This window comes from Peromyscus californicus, unplaced genomic scaffold (assembly GCF_007827085.1).
Source record: "Peromyscus californicus insignis strain IS unplaced genomic scaffold, ASM782708v3 Scaffold_6__1_contigs__length_162567912, whole genome shotgun sequence".
In the NCBI taxonomy this organism is placed as follows: Eukaryota; Metazoa; Chordata; class Mammalia; order Rodentia; family Cricetidae; genus Peromyscus; species Peromyscus californicus.
This window is the reverse complement of record NW_026294584.1, coordinates 53505711-53526463: the sequence shown is the minus strand read 5'-3', so window position 1 is coordinate 53526463 and position 20753 is coordinate 53505711. Positions and strand designations below refer to the sequence as shown.

At 39.1% G+C, this 20753-nt stretch overlaps 1 protein-coding gene across 2 annotated transcripts in view; it reads right to left on the bottom strand.

The window, feature by feature from the left end:
* The window catches only part of Agk (acylglycerol kinase), an 81512-nt gene that overhangs the window by 21440 nt on the left and 39319 nt on the right, over nt 1-20753 (bottom strand). For both annotated transcript variants that reach the window (XM_052719828.1, XM_052719829.1), the window contains exons 6-9: nt 15776-15868; nt 13111-13143; nt 11191-11285; nt 2976-3045 (exon numbers count right to left, since the gene is read on the bottom strand). In XM_052719828.1, the coding sequence (XP_052575788.1) occupies nt 2976-3045; nt 11191-11285; nt 13111-13143; nt 15776-15868 (291 nt within the window). The remainder of the gene's footprint in view (nt 1-2975; nt 3046-11190; nt 11286-13110; nt 13144-15775; nt 15869-20753) is intronic.

The following is a 20753-nucleotide window of genomic DNA, read 5'->3' as shown; positions in this document are numbered from 1 at the left end:
GAGTTTCTCAAATTTTGAATATTTGCAAAAACCATTGGTTGAAAATTCCTAATGTCAAATCAAAAACATGGTTTTCAAATTTTGGAGCATTTGGCATTTTGATTTTCAGATTAGGGATGCTCAACCAGTATAACACTGACTTTCAGGGTTAAAGTTGAGATCATGGCACAGTATATAGATCCTTAAAAGTTTTACAAAATCATAAAATGAGTGACTGCTAAACGCTTCTCCAGACTGGAGCTGGCACATCTTCAGGTCAGATGTGAGAAACACACAGGGTTCACCACTGCAGCATGATTTAACTCTGCAGCTCGGCCTTCCAAGCCATTTGCTGTTTTCTGTTTTGTTTTGTTTGTTTTTAAGTTAGATGAAGAAATAATACTTGCTTAACTCCTATCCAAATAAGCATATCTTTTTTTCTAGAATTTTAAAAGGATACTGACCAAAAATTAGAAATTGCTAATCAACCATTTCTTCCTCACCCCTATTTTTTATTTTGGAAAACAATGTAAAAGCAAAATCATAAACAGTACAGTGAACACTATTTATACCTCTCACCTAAAGTCACCATTGCCAAAGTCTTCTCTTTATACTTCTGTTCTTATTTTTGTTCTATTTTTATTTATGTGTGTACTTGCATGCTTGTGTGCCACATACATGCAGTGCCCACATTGGCCAGAAGAGGGCATCAGATTCCCTGGGGCTGTAGTTTGTTCTGAGCGCATGTGAGTGTTGAGAACCAAACCTGGATCCTCTAAAGAACAGCCAGTGCTCTTTCTCTGGCCCCCATGTATATTTTGTAGTGTTGTTAGGTTTGCAGTTATGGACATCAGCCCAGAACAGTTCAGCAATTACCTCCCCAGTAAGGACTTACATGGGTGGAAATGCATCACCTACGCCACTCTCGAAGAATCTAATGTTGGAATGCAGCACCTAAAATACAGCCCATGTGCAGTTATCTACTCATCCTACAATGTCCATGATTACGACTGTTTTTCATTCTTCAAATCCAGGATTCCTTACTAGAATCCTATTTTTCCATCTTGAACAGACCACTTACTTTCTTTGGGTTTTCTAACACTGACATTTTTGAGGACAGTCTAAATGTTTAGAATTACCTACAGTTTGGATTTTTCTGATTACTATCTCTTGATTAAATTTAGATTAGCTGACATTTGGGGCAGAAGACTATACAGTGATATGACATCATTGTCAGAAGGCAGATACGGTCAGTTTTCTTCATGATCAGATAAAATAGCATATGCCAGATATCTCTATTTCAAATATATATTTGCCCCTTTTAATGTCTAAGTATTCTGAGAATACTTGCAGGTTTGTTTCCCAATAAATTTCTATCCATTACATTCAGTTTCTACTGATGATCTTGTCCGAAAATCAATTACCAAAATGGTGACTGAAAAATAACATTAATATACTATCATTCCTTCTACATTTACAACATGGTAATTCTTCTGTCATATCACCTGGACCTCAGGAACTTCTTTTTTTTTTTTTTTTGGTTTTTCGAGACAGGGTTTCTCTTGTGTAGCTTTGCGCCTTTTCCTGGAACTCACTTGGTAGCCCAGGCTGGCCTCGAACTCACAGAGATCCGCCTGGCTCTGCCTCCCGAGTGCTGGGATTAAAGGCGTGCGCCACCACCGCCCGGCTCTTATTTTTATGTAGGACATTATAATCCATCCACAGTTAATAATTTTGATATCCATACACCAATCGGTTGGCTCTTAACATCTTTATGTGATGTCCCCATCAATTTTTGAGTTTTCTTACCTGACACTCATCCTTTGAAAACCATTCTTTCACTGAGTCCTGGTGGATGTTTGTTTTTGTTATTATTTTTAAGATAGAAGTAATTAAAGACCAAAGTCTGAGTGTCCAGTATGCTATGAGGTATAACTGCTTCTATGCCTTTCATTGACACAGCCAACAAACATATCTCTAAATCAAACTATCCTCTACAAATCTACAAATAAGAAAATGTTACACAGCTCAACAGAAAAATGTAGAGCTCTAAGATAAAGGAAGCTACAGAAAACCTTGTTCACACCCTAAGTGAGAAAGGTTGGACAGACAATCTACAAAGTCCTAACTCTTCTTAAGCTCTCGTGAAAGCTAAGATTACAAGACAACCAGGTGAGCTGAAGGATAAAGACCAGTCACACCAGCAAGACATGAGAAAATGTTCACTTGTCGCAGAACGTGGAAGAAAGAGGCGGCCAGCGTTTCAACAGGAACAGAAATCAGTCACTGTCCTAAATCCTTCATCAGTCCTTGTTTCCCCTTTAAAAGGCAGGGTTTCATGTGGTACAGGTTAGTCTCAACTTGCTGTGTAGCTAAAGATGACCTTGAACCCTTCATCCTTGTGCTACAGAGGGTCGGGATTATAGGCATACGGCATAATGTCTGGTCTCAGGGGCCCTTCTAGTGCTCAAAACAACCATAAATAGATGAATTTCTTGCAGTAGGTAGAGGAATTAAAACTAGATATAATTATATTAGGAAGTGATACAGAGGAATTTTTGTACGTAACAAAGAGGCCAAGAGGTAAGTTCAAAGCTAATGTATCTATCAAATGGTGACATCATACATTTAACACTACTAAGTGCAGACTTAAAATGACCACAGTTATAAATTTTATACCACATGACTTTTTATCATAATTACCTTTTTTGGTGAAGTTCTAGGGATTAGACCACATACAGGTAAACACACATTCTATCATTTAACTATATGTTCAGCCCCAACTACAATGGTATTTAAAATGGGATCATAAACACATTAATTAGTGATAACATAATCATGAATAATGCTTTTCTCTGGAGACTAATTCTGGGGATAGGAAGAGAAAAGGAAGGCCATGTTCATCATAATCCCATGTGAACTGTTAAAACTTTATTTTCTTTAACCTGTGCTTATTACTTTGATACGTTTTTTAAACTCTGAAGGAAAGATTTTACCTTGATCTGCAAGACATCAAGTGGAACTGTCTCTCCTTTCACGATGGCAAGTGTGGCGTCTGTAATGTGTCTAAACAGGGAAAAAATGGAAAGGAACCTGTTGTCAATGGTAACCACCACCTCCTTGAGTGCACAGCAGGCACGTGTGTGCATACACACCCACACTCACACACTCAGAATCCCAGGAGGGCAGTCAGGAAAAGCTAGTCTTCTGAAATAATATTAAGAAAGCGGAAGGAAACATGTGAAAGAATTACCAACTCAGAAGAGTACAATGTTCTGAGAGATTCACAGAGACAGATCTGGAGCTTACATAAGGTACTGGTCATTTGTTTACTTAACATTTACTGAATCACTCCACTGTGCCTATTATTGGAAAATACGGTACTTAAATGCATAATATAACACAGCGCCTTTTAATCAGTGTAAGAAATTTAGTCATTTTCAAAAAAAAAAATATTTCTTTCTTCTCAAACAGCCAGATGGTAACTAAAGGACAAGACTTATAGCAAACTATAGTTCAGGACCCAAGACATATTTCCTTATTCTCCAGGATTACAAGGATGTTTTTCATGTTTCATTTTCACTGTTGATTCTTTCATTCAAGATATAAGACTATTCTTACCCACATTATGACAATCTCTTGAAAAAACTATATGTAAAAAAAAATATCATCAAAAGTAAATACTATATATTACACATTCAGGGCATACAAAATTAAGCCAGATCGGTAAACAAGCCTAGAATTTGTACTTTAAATTCAAAGTCAGGCATATATAAATACACAACAGATGGTCAACAAGAGAAACATTAAGTGGCTAGACAGGAAAACATCTGCTCTCATAGGAGAGAATGAGTAGACCCACATCAGGGACCTGCTCAGAATGGCCATCAACCCTCCTATGCCCTAGGTGCAGCCATTACAAGCCCGTTACTCTCATCCTTCAAATCTGGCAGATGGTACCACCTCAGAGGGTCCCACTCCTTCCAGCCTAGCGGAAGGTCCTTCACTGTGACTATTACTGAACTGTTACTGTCCCTTCTCGACCACAGTCTATACTTACTAACATTACCATCTGCTTCCTCCTGGAGAACACAAGTTCCACAAAGCTAGTGTCAGTTCAGTGTACTGACCAATGAAAACTCTACATCAGCACAATGCATGTCAAATAACAGGCAGTCAGCATTTGCTGAGAACAATAGTTTATTCTCTACAATTTCAAGCACATAAACTGCAGAGAACTCATGTATATTCCTCACTCAGACTCAACAACTATCAACTCATGACCAATCTTACTTGTGGTGATATTTTATTTGTGCACCCCAATAAAGCTTATCTGGGGATCAGAGGAAAAAGCTAGCCACTATATTAAATATAGAGGTCAGGCAGTGGTAGCACACATCTTTAATCCTACCATTCGGGAGGCAAAGATTCATCCGGATCTCTGTGAGTTAAAGGCCATACTGGGAACAGAGCCAAATGTGGTGGCACACACTTTTAATCCCAGTGCTAGTTAACCATAGTGATCTGGAGGTCTGGACAGACAGACAGGAAGTGATAGAGCTGGATGGAAAGAGGAAGTGATGTAGCTGGGTGGAGAGAGGAAGTGGGATAGCAGGGATAGAAAGGCATATAGGTGTGGGTATACAGGAAGTAGGTCTCTCTGGAGGCTGAGGAGTTGGTGAGGTAAGGTTGGCTGTGGTTTGTCCTATTCCTCTGATCTCTCAGTTTTCACCCCAATATCTGGCTCTGGGTTTTTTATTAATAAGACCATTTAGCAATTCGTCTTATACTTACTTCCTCACATTACCCTGTAAACCACTAATCAATGAAAGCAAATCTGACATCTTAATAGTTCATTATGTATCTGCAAGAGGCTTTTATATCATTATTATACTTAAAATATTGAATCACCGTGTATCAGCAAATTTAGTCAGTTTTCAAATTTTATATATAAATATGTATGTTACTTCATTTGTTCAAATCAAGATTCAAACAAGACACATAAATGATGATTGGCTAATGTGATTTAAATCTTTTAATCTATTATCTGTTCTTTTTCATTTCCCTTCTTGTTTAAGAAATAGGCCACTTGTCTATTGAGTTTCTGTGGACTTGAACCTTAGTGATTATATGTGTAAGGCCCTAGTATATATATCTACCTTATGTATTTTCTGAGTATAGCTAGAATGGAAATTTTGTGTCAATTGAGATGTTGTATCAACCAATAATCCCTATGTGGTAGTATGTACTTCCACCAGAAGATAAAGAACACCTGTCTGTCTTTTGGTGATGATGGCAACCAGTGAAAGTAATTACCAAGATTTACTGAGTTGCAAACTAATTAAAAAAAAAAAAAAACTGAATTGTCTCTTCTACCATTCTTTCTAATTTATCTTCTATTGTACAAAAAGAACCTTTCCCTCATTAACAATCTGGATACTATAATACAGGTCACATAAGAAAGCCAAAATCAGCCAGGTGTGATAGTGCACGCCTTTAATCCCAGTACTCAGGAGGCAGAGGCAGGTGTATCTCTGTGAGTTTAAGGCCAGCCTGACCTACAAAGCACGTTCCAGGACAGCCACAGCTGTTAAAACAGAGAAACCCTGTCTTGGAAAAAAAAAAAAAGAGAGAGAGAGAGAGAGAGAGAAGAAAGAAAGAAAGAAAGAAAGAAAGAAAGAAAGAAAGAAAGAAAGAAAGAAAGAAAGAAAGAAAGAAAGAAAGAAAGAAAAGAAAGCCAAAATAAACATTTAACTCTTTTAAAACCATGAGACAGGGTCTCATTTATCTTAGGCTGGCACTCTATAGCCAAAGATGACTTTCAGTTTCTGATCTCCCTGCTTCTATCTGCCCCGTGCTGGGATTACAGATGTATATCATCATGACTGGTTTATTTCATGCTGGAGATGGAACCCAGGGCTTCACGTTTGCTAGCATTTTGCCAACTAAATTACATCCCTTCTCCCTCTTTCTTATTTATTTAAATAGGGTCTAACTTTGTCCCCCAGCTGACCTTAAACTGGCTGACCTTGAAATCACAGTGGTCCTCTGCCTTTTGACTGCTGTGATTCATGGTATACACCACACCAGCCCCCTCCCACCAATAAAAACAACAGCTTTAAAAACGAGTTTTCTAAATAATAACTTGGTTTCTGATAGCATCCAAATGTGTCCAGTTTTTAAATTTTACTTTTTTTCTGATTATCACTATGACACTGATCTGGTGTGTTTCAATACACTGTAGATAATCACCTTACTGGAACGAGGTTAATGATGGGGTATAGGATCACCATATAATTAGAATTAATGTGAGAGATAGTAGCCATAGAGGTATATGCTGATGTCGACCAAACTCAGGAGAAACCAGAACACGTCTCTAGTGCTTGCTTAATCAAGTTACTGAAGTTTGACAGGACTGTGCTTATTTTTAAACTCTCTCTCTCTCTCTCTGTGTGTGTGTGTGTGTGTGTGTGTGTGTGTGTGTGTGTGTGTGTGTGTGTGTGTTGCCAGAGATCAAATCCAGTAAATTTACATAAACCTCCGTTTTTAGAGGCATCTTAGGTCAGGTCCATAGGAACATTTAAAGACAAGTACAGAATTTCCCTATACAATCCCTTCCTCTCCTACAAACACAGCTGTTGCATTATCATCTCCTTCCACAACCTCCAAAACTGGTTGGCTCATTTGTTACACCTGAAGAACTTACATTGACTTATTATTGTCATTCATAATCCAGTTTTGATCACAGTTGCAATCTCAATGGGTTGAGACAAATGTTAGTGACACGTGCCCACTACAGTAGTATATACAAAGTAATTTTACACCACACAAATGTCTTTGCACCATCCAAGCTCTTAACACCCTCCCCTTCTTACACTCATAGTTTTACCTAGTCCAGATCTAACAGCTGGAGCCACACAGTGTAGCCTGTTCCAGACTGTTTTCCTTTACTAGGTGATATGCATCCAAGTTTCTGTTCTTCTGGAGCTCCATAGCTCATTGCCTTTCAGCACTGAATGAGACTCCACTGTCTGCATGAATTAATCCACTTGCCAATTATTTCTTCTTGCATGAGCTGTGCCAAACCATCTTTGAAGGAGCTGGTTTGCTCCAAGGTTATCAAACTTATGGGCCTAGCATTGTCATACTTTTCCTTTAGAATGTTTTTCATGTTCGTAGGCTCTGCAGTGACGTCTTCTGTTTCATCACCAAAATGAATCATTTGTGTCCTTTCTAGTTTTTCTTTTTCCTGGCTAGAGATTTATTATTTCCAAGAACCAGCATTTCTGTTGACATCTGTTTTCAATCTCATTATTTTCCTTTGTTTACTCTGGATTTAAATTCTTCTTTCCTTCTGTTAATTCTAGATTTAGCTCACTTTCCTCCGCTCCCTGACAGTGTCTGCCTGTGCAGCCAGGCTGGTGGCAAGCTCACACTCCTCCCGACTCCCCTTCCCAGGCGTATGCTACAGCGTGCCTTCACACTTAATCTTTCTCTGCCTTCTGCTCTAACGTGCATACTACGCTTTAGATTTCCTCTAACCACCATCACTGCCTCCCACATATTTTTGGGAGTTGTTTTTATTTAGTTCAAATATTTTTAAATTTCTCAAGACTCCTCCTTGATGTACATGTTATTTGGAAGCATATTGTGTCACTGCACAGATTCTGACTATCCAGTTACCTTTCCATTTTGGTCTTCAACCCTTTCTACCCCGTAAGTTAGGGAAGGACTGAAGAGTAGGTTGGAGTTGGGTATTCCCTTCTCCCATGGGGAAGGCCGGAGCCAGCTGGAATCCAGCCATCCCTGTGGCACTCCAACACTGCTCCAGAAGCTGGGGCTCTGACTAAACAGTTGTTGCTGATGCAGACTTGCAAGGGAAGATGCTTCCAAGTATCCCAGAATTCTTCCTCTCCCCCTTTGTAGTACTTAGTGTGGGGTCTCCAGCAAACTCCTGGAGGTAAATCTCTCAGTGCTGTAGGAAACCCGTAAGGCCAGGTGCCAAGGAGGCTGGCATTCTCGGAGTGACCACACAGAGCCTCCGGTTTTCCTACATCAGTACTGCTTGCCACAGCTGCTTCCATTCACGAGTCTCTGCCTTGGAAGTCAAGACTCGGTGTTCCCACTTGTTTCTTCAACCATGGGCGTCTGTCGGGCTGGTGTCCTCCCGCCTGTTCAGGTCCAAGAGTTGGCAGTTACTTTGTTTTTTCCACTGGGGTGCTGAGGATCGGGCCCAGGGCCCTGCGCATCCTGGGCAAACATTCCTGTCAGCGTTCCACTTGCTCTTCCAGCAGAGCTCCTCCAATGCAACCTGGAAACTGAAGGACCAGCTTCTTTTTGAAAATCAGACTTACTGAGGTGGAAGCCACGTGCAGTACAATCTGTCCTTGTAGGCATGCCTTTCCGTACCTTTTGTCAATTTATTCATGTAACCAACACCATCTCCAAAATACATATTTCTATTATCCCTCCAAGTCCCTCATCAATCTTTGCAGCCAACCCACTCCCACTACCATCGATTCCTGGCAATTACCATGTCCGTTTAATCTTTTGTAGAATTGTCATATAATAGAATGAAAAAGCATGAGTTTGAGATTATTCATGCCACTGACTGTATCAACACGGTAGACATGGTAGATAGTTTCTTTCTATGGTTAAGTAGTTCTCTGTTGTACGGATGTACCATAATTGGTACATCAGCTGGCTGACATTGGCACTATTCCTGCTTTTTGGCAACTAGCAACAGATTCTACAAATAAGGTTTAGGTTGTTGTATGGATTTGTATGTCTGCAATTCTCTTAGGTAAATGCCTAAAAGGTGTGACAAATTTATGTTTAATTTGATAAGAAACAGCCACAACAGTTCCTATCAAGGCTGCACTACCTGGCATTCCTGCCATCCATACATGAGTTTCAGTGGCTGACTATACCTAACAGTGCTTGTGCTGCCTGGAGGCCTTTTTCCTTTTATGTAGTGTAAGCCATTGTGGGTTGGAGAGATGGCTCAGTAGTTAAGAGTACTTGCTGTCCTTGCAAAGAGCCCTGGTTCGATTCCCAGTACCCACATGAGGTATACCACCATCTGTATCTCCAGTTCCAGGAGATCCAATGCCCCCTCCTGGACTCCTTGGGCATCAGAAATTCTATATGCAGGCAAAATACTCATACTTATCTGTGAACCCATTATTTTCCTTTCAATATAGAATGTTGCCTGGGGAGTGAGTAGCAAAGTTTTTAAAATTAAGATCTGACTTGGAGAAAGCAAGAAGCATGCTCCCAAGTCTAGGCTAGTTTGTCCCGAGTGTGTATGGGTTATGAAGGAAGCCCTGCAGATGATGTGTGCACTGTACTTACTGTGCACAGCACCTGGCAAATGGGGAGAGCCTTGGAAAGTGCCTTCGAGAGACTGACCTGAAAAGAACCCAACTAATTTATCATTCTCTAACAATAATTCAAATTCTAATAAAGAAGCATTGTAGCCTGGCATTTAGGATTATTTACCTGCAACAGGCCACATTCCAAGAAAAAAGACTTTTTTCTTCTTTAATAATTATGCGACAAGAAATCTTGACAGCAGGGCAAAGGCAAAGCTTTGTTCTTTTTAAATAGCCTCAGGCAGCAGCCATGTTAAAAAGTCTGCAAAATTCTGAGCCCACGGCAGACTTACTGATTACCTAAGGGCCCTGGGGCATGCTTATAGATTAGATTTTATTAATCTTTAAATTATAAATAGAAGCAGCAATAACAGTAGTTTGAGAACGCGGAAAAAACTGCTCCGAAAAAGCAGATCGCTATCTCAGATCCTGGGGGTGTCCACATGAGTGTAAACTGGCTTTCGGACAGTCAAGGGTTTCGGAAGGAAAACAGCCTATCTCTGATCACTGACACGCTATTGGCAATGCTGGCTAAAGCGGGTCAATGGTCTCTGCTGATCAAGGAAAGACAAGCTCACTAAAGGAGTCAAGTCTAAACTGTATAGGATTTATAGCAGATCAGCAAAAATGCTTGAGTCATTCATCAGTCATTATCTGTTGCCCCTCAAAAATTCTAACCTATGACCAAACAGTATGGCCCTTTAAAAGGCTTCCCTGTTTGCTAGGCCTCAGGATGGCTGGAGAATGGCTGAAGGATCCTGTGACACCTGAGAGAAATCAGAATGAGGGGCTGATAAATATCTATATGCATGCCTGGGTTTTCCTATATGTACCCGGGCTTTTATGAACAGCACAGAATTGTTAAAAGATATAATTGCTGGCCCTCAAAATTCTAACAGGGAAAGTCAATCTATAAGAACCAGTCTAAGAAAACACTCTAAAGCAGAAAAAACTTTTCTTAACTCAAATAAAAAAGTCACTTGAGTATCATTATTATTGACTTAGAAGGTTATAGCAAGAAAAAATTCTGAGAAATTTTAACTAATTCATTCAGCAAATATTTACTTCCTGACATCTAACTGTCACAAACCTTACATTGCATATGGTGTAACGATTTCCCCAACACTGTCCATTTACTTAGGTCTTCTGACAACATTTGCTCAAGATTATATTATTAATTGCTGTGAAAGCCAGACCTCAAATTCAAGATCACTACCTTTTTGAAGGATTTGGGCTTTGTTCCCTAAAGCTTTCAAGAAAAAAGAACTACTAAAACAACAATTTGTCTGACTCCCAAAGACACTGCTAGCCACTCAGCCATTTAGTTCCAATGTCAGGACTTCACTGCCTCCCCTGTCTGCCATGTCCAACTACCTACCACTCCAGGCAGTCACAAAGGACGGGACTGTACTTACTTGTTTTACCTGCCTACATCACCAGATAACGAAGCCAAGGCTACCAGTTCAGTTCCCACAAAGACTTGCTATTTGTCACCGTGTGCACTTAAAGGGACCATCAGTACAAATCTGCCCTCACCCTCACGAAAGGGTCTTAGAGTGTAAAAGCAGGAAAACATAGGGTCAGAGATGCCATCTCACATCAGCTCCAATGGCAGAAAGTACTCACCTCCACCCTGACTCCAGGACTTACTATTAGATTAGGGAGCCACCACAGCACAACTGGGAAACACCCCAATTCTCTGAAAGGCTGGATGTTCTCTCTCAACAACTTGAAGTTTCAAGCTACCAAATTTGAAAAGTCGACTTTATTATACATGTGGTTTTCAGTCCTAGGCTCTATCATCCAGAAATGTTAGCATTCCATATTGACAACCTACTGGACTTTGTTTCCACTTTCGGCAAAGAGGGTGTGACTCAAACTACTGGTCTGTCCCAGCGGGATAAATCCAATTGGAATCTTACTGAAGGTAGCCTGGTAGAACAAAAAGAGAGAAAGTTTTCCTGTTATAATCAGAAAATTAAGTTCAACAGACAGACATATGTGTGTCCTCTATGACAAAGTAACTGGCCTGTGTCTTCCTTCTCATCTCCATTCCCCATCCCTAGGCCAGCAAGCAAATGCTCCAAGTGAGCAGTTTCCAAAACACAGCAGTCCGTGGAAACACAATGACTCAGAATTTAGAAGACAGAGTTGGGTACTCAGCAAATGCAATTCTTTATAGGAAACTGGGTTAAGATAACGACAGTCTTACAACTACTGGAGCAATTACCCAGTCTGAGAGTCACACTAAGCGATCACACTAGATAAGAAATACGCAGGTAATTCAACTAAAAATCCGTTTCAACAGTGACCAATGGCAGGTGACAGGGTTTCATAAGCTTCTTCAAATACACACATGGCAAGGAGAGTGAGTCAAACAGCTGTCAGCTAATGACAGACCAGGTGATTTAACCAATGCCACAGATATAACAGTTACTTGAAGATTCCAAAAGACGATTGTGAATCCAACCTCTGTTTTTACTTAAATAGTTTAAACTATGGCAGGACAATGAATGAAATCTTACAAAACCTCATAAGTCCACAACTCAGATTTAAGAACATTTACCATTTTGCTTCTGATATTTTAAGAAATAGGATCGCAAAATAAAAATTAATAAGTAAATAAACAGGCAGAGAGACAGATGAAGTCCTTTGAGATCCTGTTCTCCTGCCTCCTCTTTGAGGAAATCATTATGCTAGGTTGGTATGACTCTTTTCCAATTACATTATTTTTTCTTACTATATACTTACATACCAAATAAAACACAGTGACAATACTGTTTCCTGCATTCTGAAACCATATAGAAATATATATCACCTTTTTAGAAACTTACTTTGTATTTAACATTTCTAAGATCTAAAGATGTAGATATTTCTATATCTAGATCATTCTTGTGTATGCATACACATTTGTCTGTACACAGGTAGGGGGTAAGGTTTTAGGACACACAGAGAGACCAGAGGGCAACTTCCCATCCTGCTCTCTAGGCACTGTCCACATTTTTCTTAGACAGGTCTCACCCAGGGCTTGAAACCTGCAAAGTCGGCTCTCCAGGCCAGCCAGCACTGGGATTACCAGCAGCACCACCGACTATACCCAGATGATTTCATTATGGATCCTGGAGATCAAACTCAGGTCCTTGTGCTCACCCTTAACCAAATAAGCCTAGTTCATTCATTTCAGTGCTATCTGGTCCCTCTTATATGAACACATTACTATTACTTGATGAAAGAATTCCTTGAAGAAAAGATTCTACAGGGAATTTTTATATAGTACAAACTGCTGTTAAAATGTACTGGTACTCCAGATTACCAACACAGGAAGTCCACCATGGTTCATGAGAATGACCTATGACAGAGGAACAGTATTGTATCATCTGTTCAAAAATCAAATTCTATCACATTTGCACTGGATTGAAACTGTAACATAGGAGTTGAGCATGGTGGTCTATGCCTGGAATCCCAGAGACTCCAGAGACTGAGGCAAGAGAACCACAAGTTCAAGGCCAGCCTGGGTAACTTATCAGGATCATGTCTCAAATGAATAAAGGGCTGGAGGTGTAGCTCAGCGGTACAGTGCTCATCTAGCATGCCCAAAGCCCTGGGTTCAATCCTCAGTACATCATATATATGTATGTGTATACTTATACATATATACATACATACATATATATATGTACGTATGTATGCATCATGAGGATCAAAAGACAAAAGAATGATAAGAAGTAAAAGCTTAAATGTGTTGTTACAAGCTCACCTCATCTGTTCTTCGAAGTACTCCAGTAACAACCTATGAATGTAAAACAATTATTATAAACAACATGCATTTCCTTTATCATAACAAAATTAGATTCAAATTTCATGGACCACAAACTTATTTGTTTTCTTCTAGAAACTTATGTTAAATGATGTACTAGACCTTAAAAACACATCATTTTCTCAAATATAATCAGGGCTAAATTGGATTTTATTCTTAACCTAGAAGTAATAATAAAAACTAAGATAAATTATAAAAATTCCACATTACAATAGTAAAATTATGTTTCAAGGTCTACAAAACGTAGCTTTACCAATGTTTATATGTTGTAGGTTCTACAGAAATGTGTGCTCTTTTCAACTATGCAGAAAAGCCTATGTTACCCCTTTGAGGTACACAGAGGGAAAGATGCCTTACTATTTTCAGAAATCCATACTCAAGTGTTTCTTCCTGAGGGCAATGAAGACAAGGGGCTAAACAGCTAACACTAATCACTTGCTTATTTTATTTTATTCATTTTTTGAGACAGGGTCTCATTAGTTAGCCTAGACTCCCAGCATTCCTCCTGCCTCAGCCTCCTTGGTGCCGGTTAGCAGGTGTGAGCCATCATACCTAACCAATCCCTTCTCTAGCCAATGTCTACTTTAATGACTGCAAATGCACCAAATATACAATTCACTATCTCTTTGTAAAAACATTTGTAAAAATTAAAGGTTGACACATCTCATTCCTTTATCTTGTCCCACCTCACTGGGTTTCAGTATTACACGGGCTGTCAATGGTCTACTGCATTCTTTGTAGGCAATCAGAACTCTTCACATTTCATTAACAAGCTATAAAAACAATTACAAGATCATTAGCAGAGCCTTTTAAAAAAGGAGCTTACTAAGGCCCATACATATGCCAAGAAAGACGCAGGACAGTCTCTACTGTTCATTTCTGACCCCTCACACTGATGAAGCCATCAAAGGCAGCACAAAGGCCACAGTAATGCAGTATGGTGTAAAGTACAGCATCTAATAAAACTGATGAACCTACATTAAAGTTACCATCTAAACTTTATTGTTTAGATTGGTGTTCACTCTGTGTTGTACATTTTATGGATTTTAACAAACATGTAATGACACCTGGCCATCAGTATCATCTCCAAAATATTTTCATTGCCCTAAAAAGTCCTGTGTGCCGATTACTCATCCTTCTCTTCTCCTGACTTGAGGCAACGCTCACCTTTTTCCTCTCTCTACTTTTGCTTGGCCCACATGTCAAACAGTGGAACTGTAAACTAAAGTCTTCATGGTTTCTTTCACTTATTAATATATACTGTTTCCTCCAAGTTTTGTCATAACTGAAGAGCTTTTTTTTTGTTTTTCACGTGAAATAATCCATTACTTGGATATGCAACTCTACTTACCCACTGACCTACTAAAGGGGACCTTCATTTCTTCCAAGTTTTGTTGATTATAAAGACACTATAAATGACCATGTGCACATTTTTTTTGTATGCACAATAGTTGTAAACTCCTCTGAGTAACTTCCAATGAGCACAATTGCTGGATAACATGATAAGAGTATGTTCAGTTTTCTGTTTTGTTTCTCCTGGATTTTGGTTATCCTAATAGATGAAGTGACTAAACAATTCTAGAGTCCCACCATCAAAGAATGACAGTTCCTACTTCTCCATACTCATCAGCATTGGGTACTGCCTGTGAACTAGATCCTGGCCATTCTAATAGATGTAGCATCTCACTAAGGGTGAGTGATACTAATATTAGAACAAAGACAGGGCTAGGAATAGAGCTCAGTAGTGAACGCTTGCCCAACATACATGAGGTTTGTTCTCTAGCACTGACTGCCAACCAACCAGCCTTAAAAACAACAACAGAAAAGAAGACAGATTCATACACCTGAACAAGCAGCACCTCTTCCTATAAATGCAGTATTAAGAGTTAACTTTTGGGCTGGAGAGATAGTTCAGCGGTTAAGAGCACTGGCTGTTCTTCCAGAGGACCCAGGTTCAATTCCCAGCAACCACATGGTGGCTCACAACCATCTGTAATGAGATCTGGCATACATGCAAACCGAACACTGTATACATAATAAATAAATAAATCTAAAAAAAAAAAAGAGTTAACTTTCTACACAGCAGGAATGATGTGAGTGGGCAGAGAGGTGTATTCTTGAGAGAAACTGTCATGTGATGAGAACTTGTCCTCGGTGACACCATGTGACACAGGTCCACCTATGACACCATCACAGAGCTACTGTATAACAGAATGCACAGCACAACAAGCTCAGCCCATCCATACCCGTTTTGCCTCCTGTCTTACTCAGTATTTGAGGTCAGTCTTGCTCTATAGTCCAAGACTAACTAGAACTCAAGACCTCCCACTTCATCCCAAGTGCTTGGATTACAGAGCCTTGCTTATTCTACCGAATTTTGTCAAACAAATTTGATTACATAGAAACTCTTCCTTTTGCTGGGAGGAAGGTTTACAAAAAACAAGAAAAGTACAGGAGCAAAGCTCAGGGCTGTAGTAGTTTGTGAGCAACAGCCCTAAAATAATGAACTACAACAATTTCCTTAATTATTGTCGCCATTGTCCTAGAACCTAATTTCCATGTTTCTCCCCTTAAAAATGTCCGTGGATGGGGAGGAGGACCCTACCTCCTGCAGTGTCCCATCTCCTCCAGCAACGATAATCACATCTGTGCTTTCCATCAGTTCCAGGAGCTTCTTGGCTTGTCCCTCATAATCTGTCTGAAATATAAAACAAAGCTTTGGTAAATCTGTCACTGTAGGACCACAAGTTCAAAGGATGAAAAGGTGAGATATGTTCTTTAAAGTTTTACATTGACTCTATCAATTTTACACAGTTGATAGACAAAAAAATTCTAGGAAAGCCACAAGGTAAGGATTTTTATAGTTTAAGACTTTCTGAGCCAGAAAGGGCTTGAGAAACTATCTACTTAGCTCCTTATTTAAAAATAAAATTCAAGCCCAATACCCTGTTTTAGTTACACTGCTAGGCAGCCCAAGAGTCAGTGTGGCTTCTATTACATTGTTCACACACCGCTTTTCATCGGAAGGCAGGAAGTCAAGAGCATATGCAAATGGGGAAGTAGATGTAATGAAAAGAGCACTGATTTCAGAGCCCAAGAGACCTATGGTAAATCTCAGCTCTGCTACTTTTTAGCTGAGTGGCCTTAAACTCACTGGATCTTAATTTCCTTATCAATGAATTTCCATGTATCAAGAGAGGGATAATCATGGCTTCCTGTACTATTGCTACACAGCATAATTTAGAACAGCTAGAAAAGTAAGTATTTGCAACTGGTACTGTGCTAAGTAAATGGAGATTATTATTGTTTTGCTATGATGGCACATAAAAAATGCAGGTGTGTTTTGAAGTACTCACAGAAGAGCACTCCACTTTCCCATTTTTACTAAGAATGTTCATCTCAGATATATGCATACATTTAAATGTACATTTCAGCCACCACCAAGATATACATTGATATATACAGCCCTGCAGACAAATGCTAAAAGCTTAAAGGGCATAAAGCAAGTGAAATAGAAATACTACCTCCAACTCAAAATACACAAGACACACCAGCAGGCAAAACCTAAATACTTAAATATCAGATGGGCTAAAACACCTGTAGTATAATCTGAAATACCTGGTCTTTGTGCCCTGTTCCTAGCATAGAGCTCTGAAGATCCATGGAAATTATTTTGTTACTCACAGGAAGCACCCTCCAAGCATACCAGAGTATGTGTTATAGAGGAAACTTTGGGAGCTGGTCACCAGAGAAGCCAACAAATGATTTAAGGGTTAGAACCTTGAGCTCCACACCCTGACTTCCAGGAAAGGGAGGAGGAGCCAAAAGATGAGTTCATTCATCAGGGAGCAATGATTTCACCTGTGATGGTTTGAAAGAAAATGGCCCCCAGAGGGAAGGCATTATTAGGACGTGTGGCCTTGCTGGAGGAAGTGTGTCACTGTGGGGATGGGCTTTGAGGTCTTTTTCTCAAGCTTCACTCAGTACAACAGTCAACTTTCTGTTGCCTCTCTGCCAAGATGTAGCACTTTCAGCTCCAGCACCACCTCTGCCTGCATGCTGCCATGTCCCCCCTCATGATGATAACAGACTGAACCTCTGAAACTGTAAGTGAGCCACCCTCACACCCTCAATTAACTGTTTTCTTTATAAGAGTTGCTGTGGTCATTGTGTCTCTTCACAGCAATAGAAACCCTAAGACATCATCTATAAGAATGACGCAGGAACTCATATATATATAATATATATATAATATATATTATTATATATATATATATATATTATATACCTACATGCACATTTGTGTAAAGAGAAATTATGTGTAAACACAGTAAAATGTTAGTAGTTTGGGTGAAGCAGATAAATATATATGTATTGTTTTTGTAACTTTTTGCAAATTTGAAATTGTTTCCAAATAAAATTTAATATAAAAGAAATTAACCTTTCAAAGACTAATAGTTTCAATTAAACTACAGGAAAAAAATATTAATATTTCTACTAAGATTTAAATCTCTCTCTAATACCTATTTTCTGAACATGTAACATAAATAGTATACTAGTTTTCATACATAATTGCTGAGTATCTTAAATTTGAAAAACTACAAAATATGAACAAACGGCCATAAGCCTTTGGTATTAAGGAATTGTTAAATTTGTTGGTTCTAAAGACGTTGTTATAGTTACACAGAAAAATGTCCTTCCTTATTAAAACATATATAATCAAGTATTTAGAAATAAATTTGATAGTGTTTATTTCAGAGAACTCAGCTACCCTGTGAGGACGCTTGGTGGAGACCACATGGGCCACACACAACAGTCACATCCAACCTAACATGTGAGAAAGGCCATCAAAAATATTCTCCATTCATGCCACTAAGGATTCCTGAGGAGACTAACACCAACACATTTCTAAACACAGACTGTTGACCAACAAGGGCCTAATCAGAAAAGCAATAGCTGAGTCTAGGTGCTGGGTACCAATGCACAGCACGCCGAGAAATGGGTTTAAACATACCTACAGTTGGACAGGAGAAAGGGCTAGGTCACTAGAGGCTAAGGTTCACATCCACAATGGACCAACATTTATAACAAACATTCCTTGATAGTTAATCATCTCAAATATAACAATAAAAACCAGACAAAATTATCTACAGAAATGGGCAAATGCACAATCATACTAGGAGATTTGCAACTCCTAACAGGATAGTTTAGTTATTATCAATAAAAGCAAAGTAAAAAAAACAGGAGGGAAAGAGAAGAACTGTAGTATATAATGAACAGATTTGGTTTGTAGGTCATAGCAGAACACAATATCTAGTAGTTGATACGATTACTTTTAGGCATACACAGAACACTTACAAAAACAGATTATTCAATCTAGACATAAAGACGAATCCCAATAAGCTTTAAGATCCTGAAATTATATAGAATACTTCTTTGATGGTGATGCAGTTAATTCAGAAATCATTAACTAAATGATACCCAGCAAAACTTTAGACCTAGAAATCAATTCACAGGTCAAGCAAAAATCAGACAAAATTATCTACAGAAATGGGTAAATGCACAATCATGAGAAAATAGTTAGAAATGATAGTGAAAGAACTGTGTCAAAAGTGACAGGACACAGATGAAGCAACAGAGTCTACAGCTTTAAATACATACAGGAGGAAAATAAAACAAACCAATGAAAATGTCAAACAGAGAGCAGCAGAAAAAAAATTAAAATGAAGGAAATAATTTTTCAAGAAAGACCAGAAATGAAACACCCTTGTCAGTGAGAAGATCCACAGGCAAACTGGGTCTTCGGCAGGAACTAAAATGTCTTGAAGACTACTGGGGTCGGGGGTGGGGGGGGGGGGGGTCGATGCCAGTGCAACAAAGCAGGCACAGCTAAGGTGAAAGGTAAACAGGACATGACAAAAGCTACACAAAGTTCAAAGACACCAAGGGGACATTACGGACAACCTGATGCCAACTAATCTGAAAACCAACTAAGAGGAACAAATGCCTTGAACATATACTGCCAAAGAGAAACAGAACTTACAAACTTGTAGAACTATTACAAAAGCCTAATATGCAGTGTCTCCCTTCAGCAAAGCTCCAGGCCCAGAGTTTTAGCCAAGAGTTTCATTAAACAATAAGGAACTATTATTTGATCGTACATGATCATCCTCAGGGCTCTCATACCTAGACTGTGGTACATTATAGAAGCTCATGAAAATGTTTTCTCCTTTCTCCTAACCCCAAAGGCAAGCAACTGCAAGATCAAGCCTGACAAGTTAGAAACGAGAATTCAGAATTATATGGCCAATTATACCACACAACCTTCTAATCTCTACGAGATACTCAAAGTGTAATTTAGAAATACATTCACAGCAGTCCAATCATTCTAGGATGGAGAAGGGAGGGGCTTAGGAGCTACCAGCACTAATTAAGGAGCAAGTGACAACTGGCGGCTTCTCAGGAAGGAAGAGATAAGTTGTCATTAAGGGGTGGTCCCTGGTAGGGTCACTACACTCCAGAGATGGCAGCACAAAATTGCCTGAATTATTTATTTTTAAAGACATGAAGTTAGGAGGAGTTGGGAAATTAGGGGGTACAGTTGGGGGACAGATCTGAGATGAGTTGGGGGAGGAGTGGGGGATGAGAATTACCAAAATACTTTGTATGAAATTCTCAAAGAATCAATAAAATATTATTAAAAACAGTGTTTCAGCAAGGAGGAGAATATGGGAGGATCTAGAGGGAGGAAATGGAAGGCAGAAATGATGCAATTGTAATTTCAAAAAATAATTAAAAAAGAAACACAGGTTTAAAACACTGGAGGGGGCAGGGACTGAAGAGTTAGCTCAGCAGTCAAGTGAACTGACTGCTCTTCCAGCGGATCTGGTTTTGAGTCCCAGCACCCACATGATGGCTCACCATTGTCTGTAGCTCCAGTTCCAGAGAACATGACATTCTCTTCTGGCTTCTGTGGACACCAGGCATGTATGCAGTGCACGTACATACACACAATTTTCTTTAATTAATTAAAAACAAACACAGCAGAAGGCTGTTTTGACTAAATGCACACCCCACACACGCACACATATGCCACTTGAAGTTCACCAAAATGGAAACCTGTGACATTGTCTCAAATGAACAATTCCTTCTAACTTATTTTATCCTTTTTTCTTCTTACCTAAAATCTCAAACTCTAATGATTCTTTTAAAAATTCCTAATCACAAATAATTCTTTACAAGCAAGAAAATGTTTACCTGTTAGTGGAACTACCAAGAAATTAAACTACTCAATCTGAAGGGCTTTGTATTTTGGGGAACACACTCAGACAACTAAGAGATAACTCCACCTGCTGCCTCTCAGATGGACAGTCTCAGGATCTCCACATATGCATGTGAGCCCATGCTCTACACACCCATGTGAGCCTGTGCTCAACACACTCATGTGAGCTTGTGCTGAAATAAAAAGCAGACAATGTCAAGAGAAAATAAAACTTCTTTGAGTAATTAATAGAATATGAATATGATACAACATTGAGTTTCTTCTTGTCTTAAATGAAAAACTGAGTTCTATTTAGAAGGTA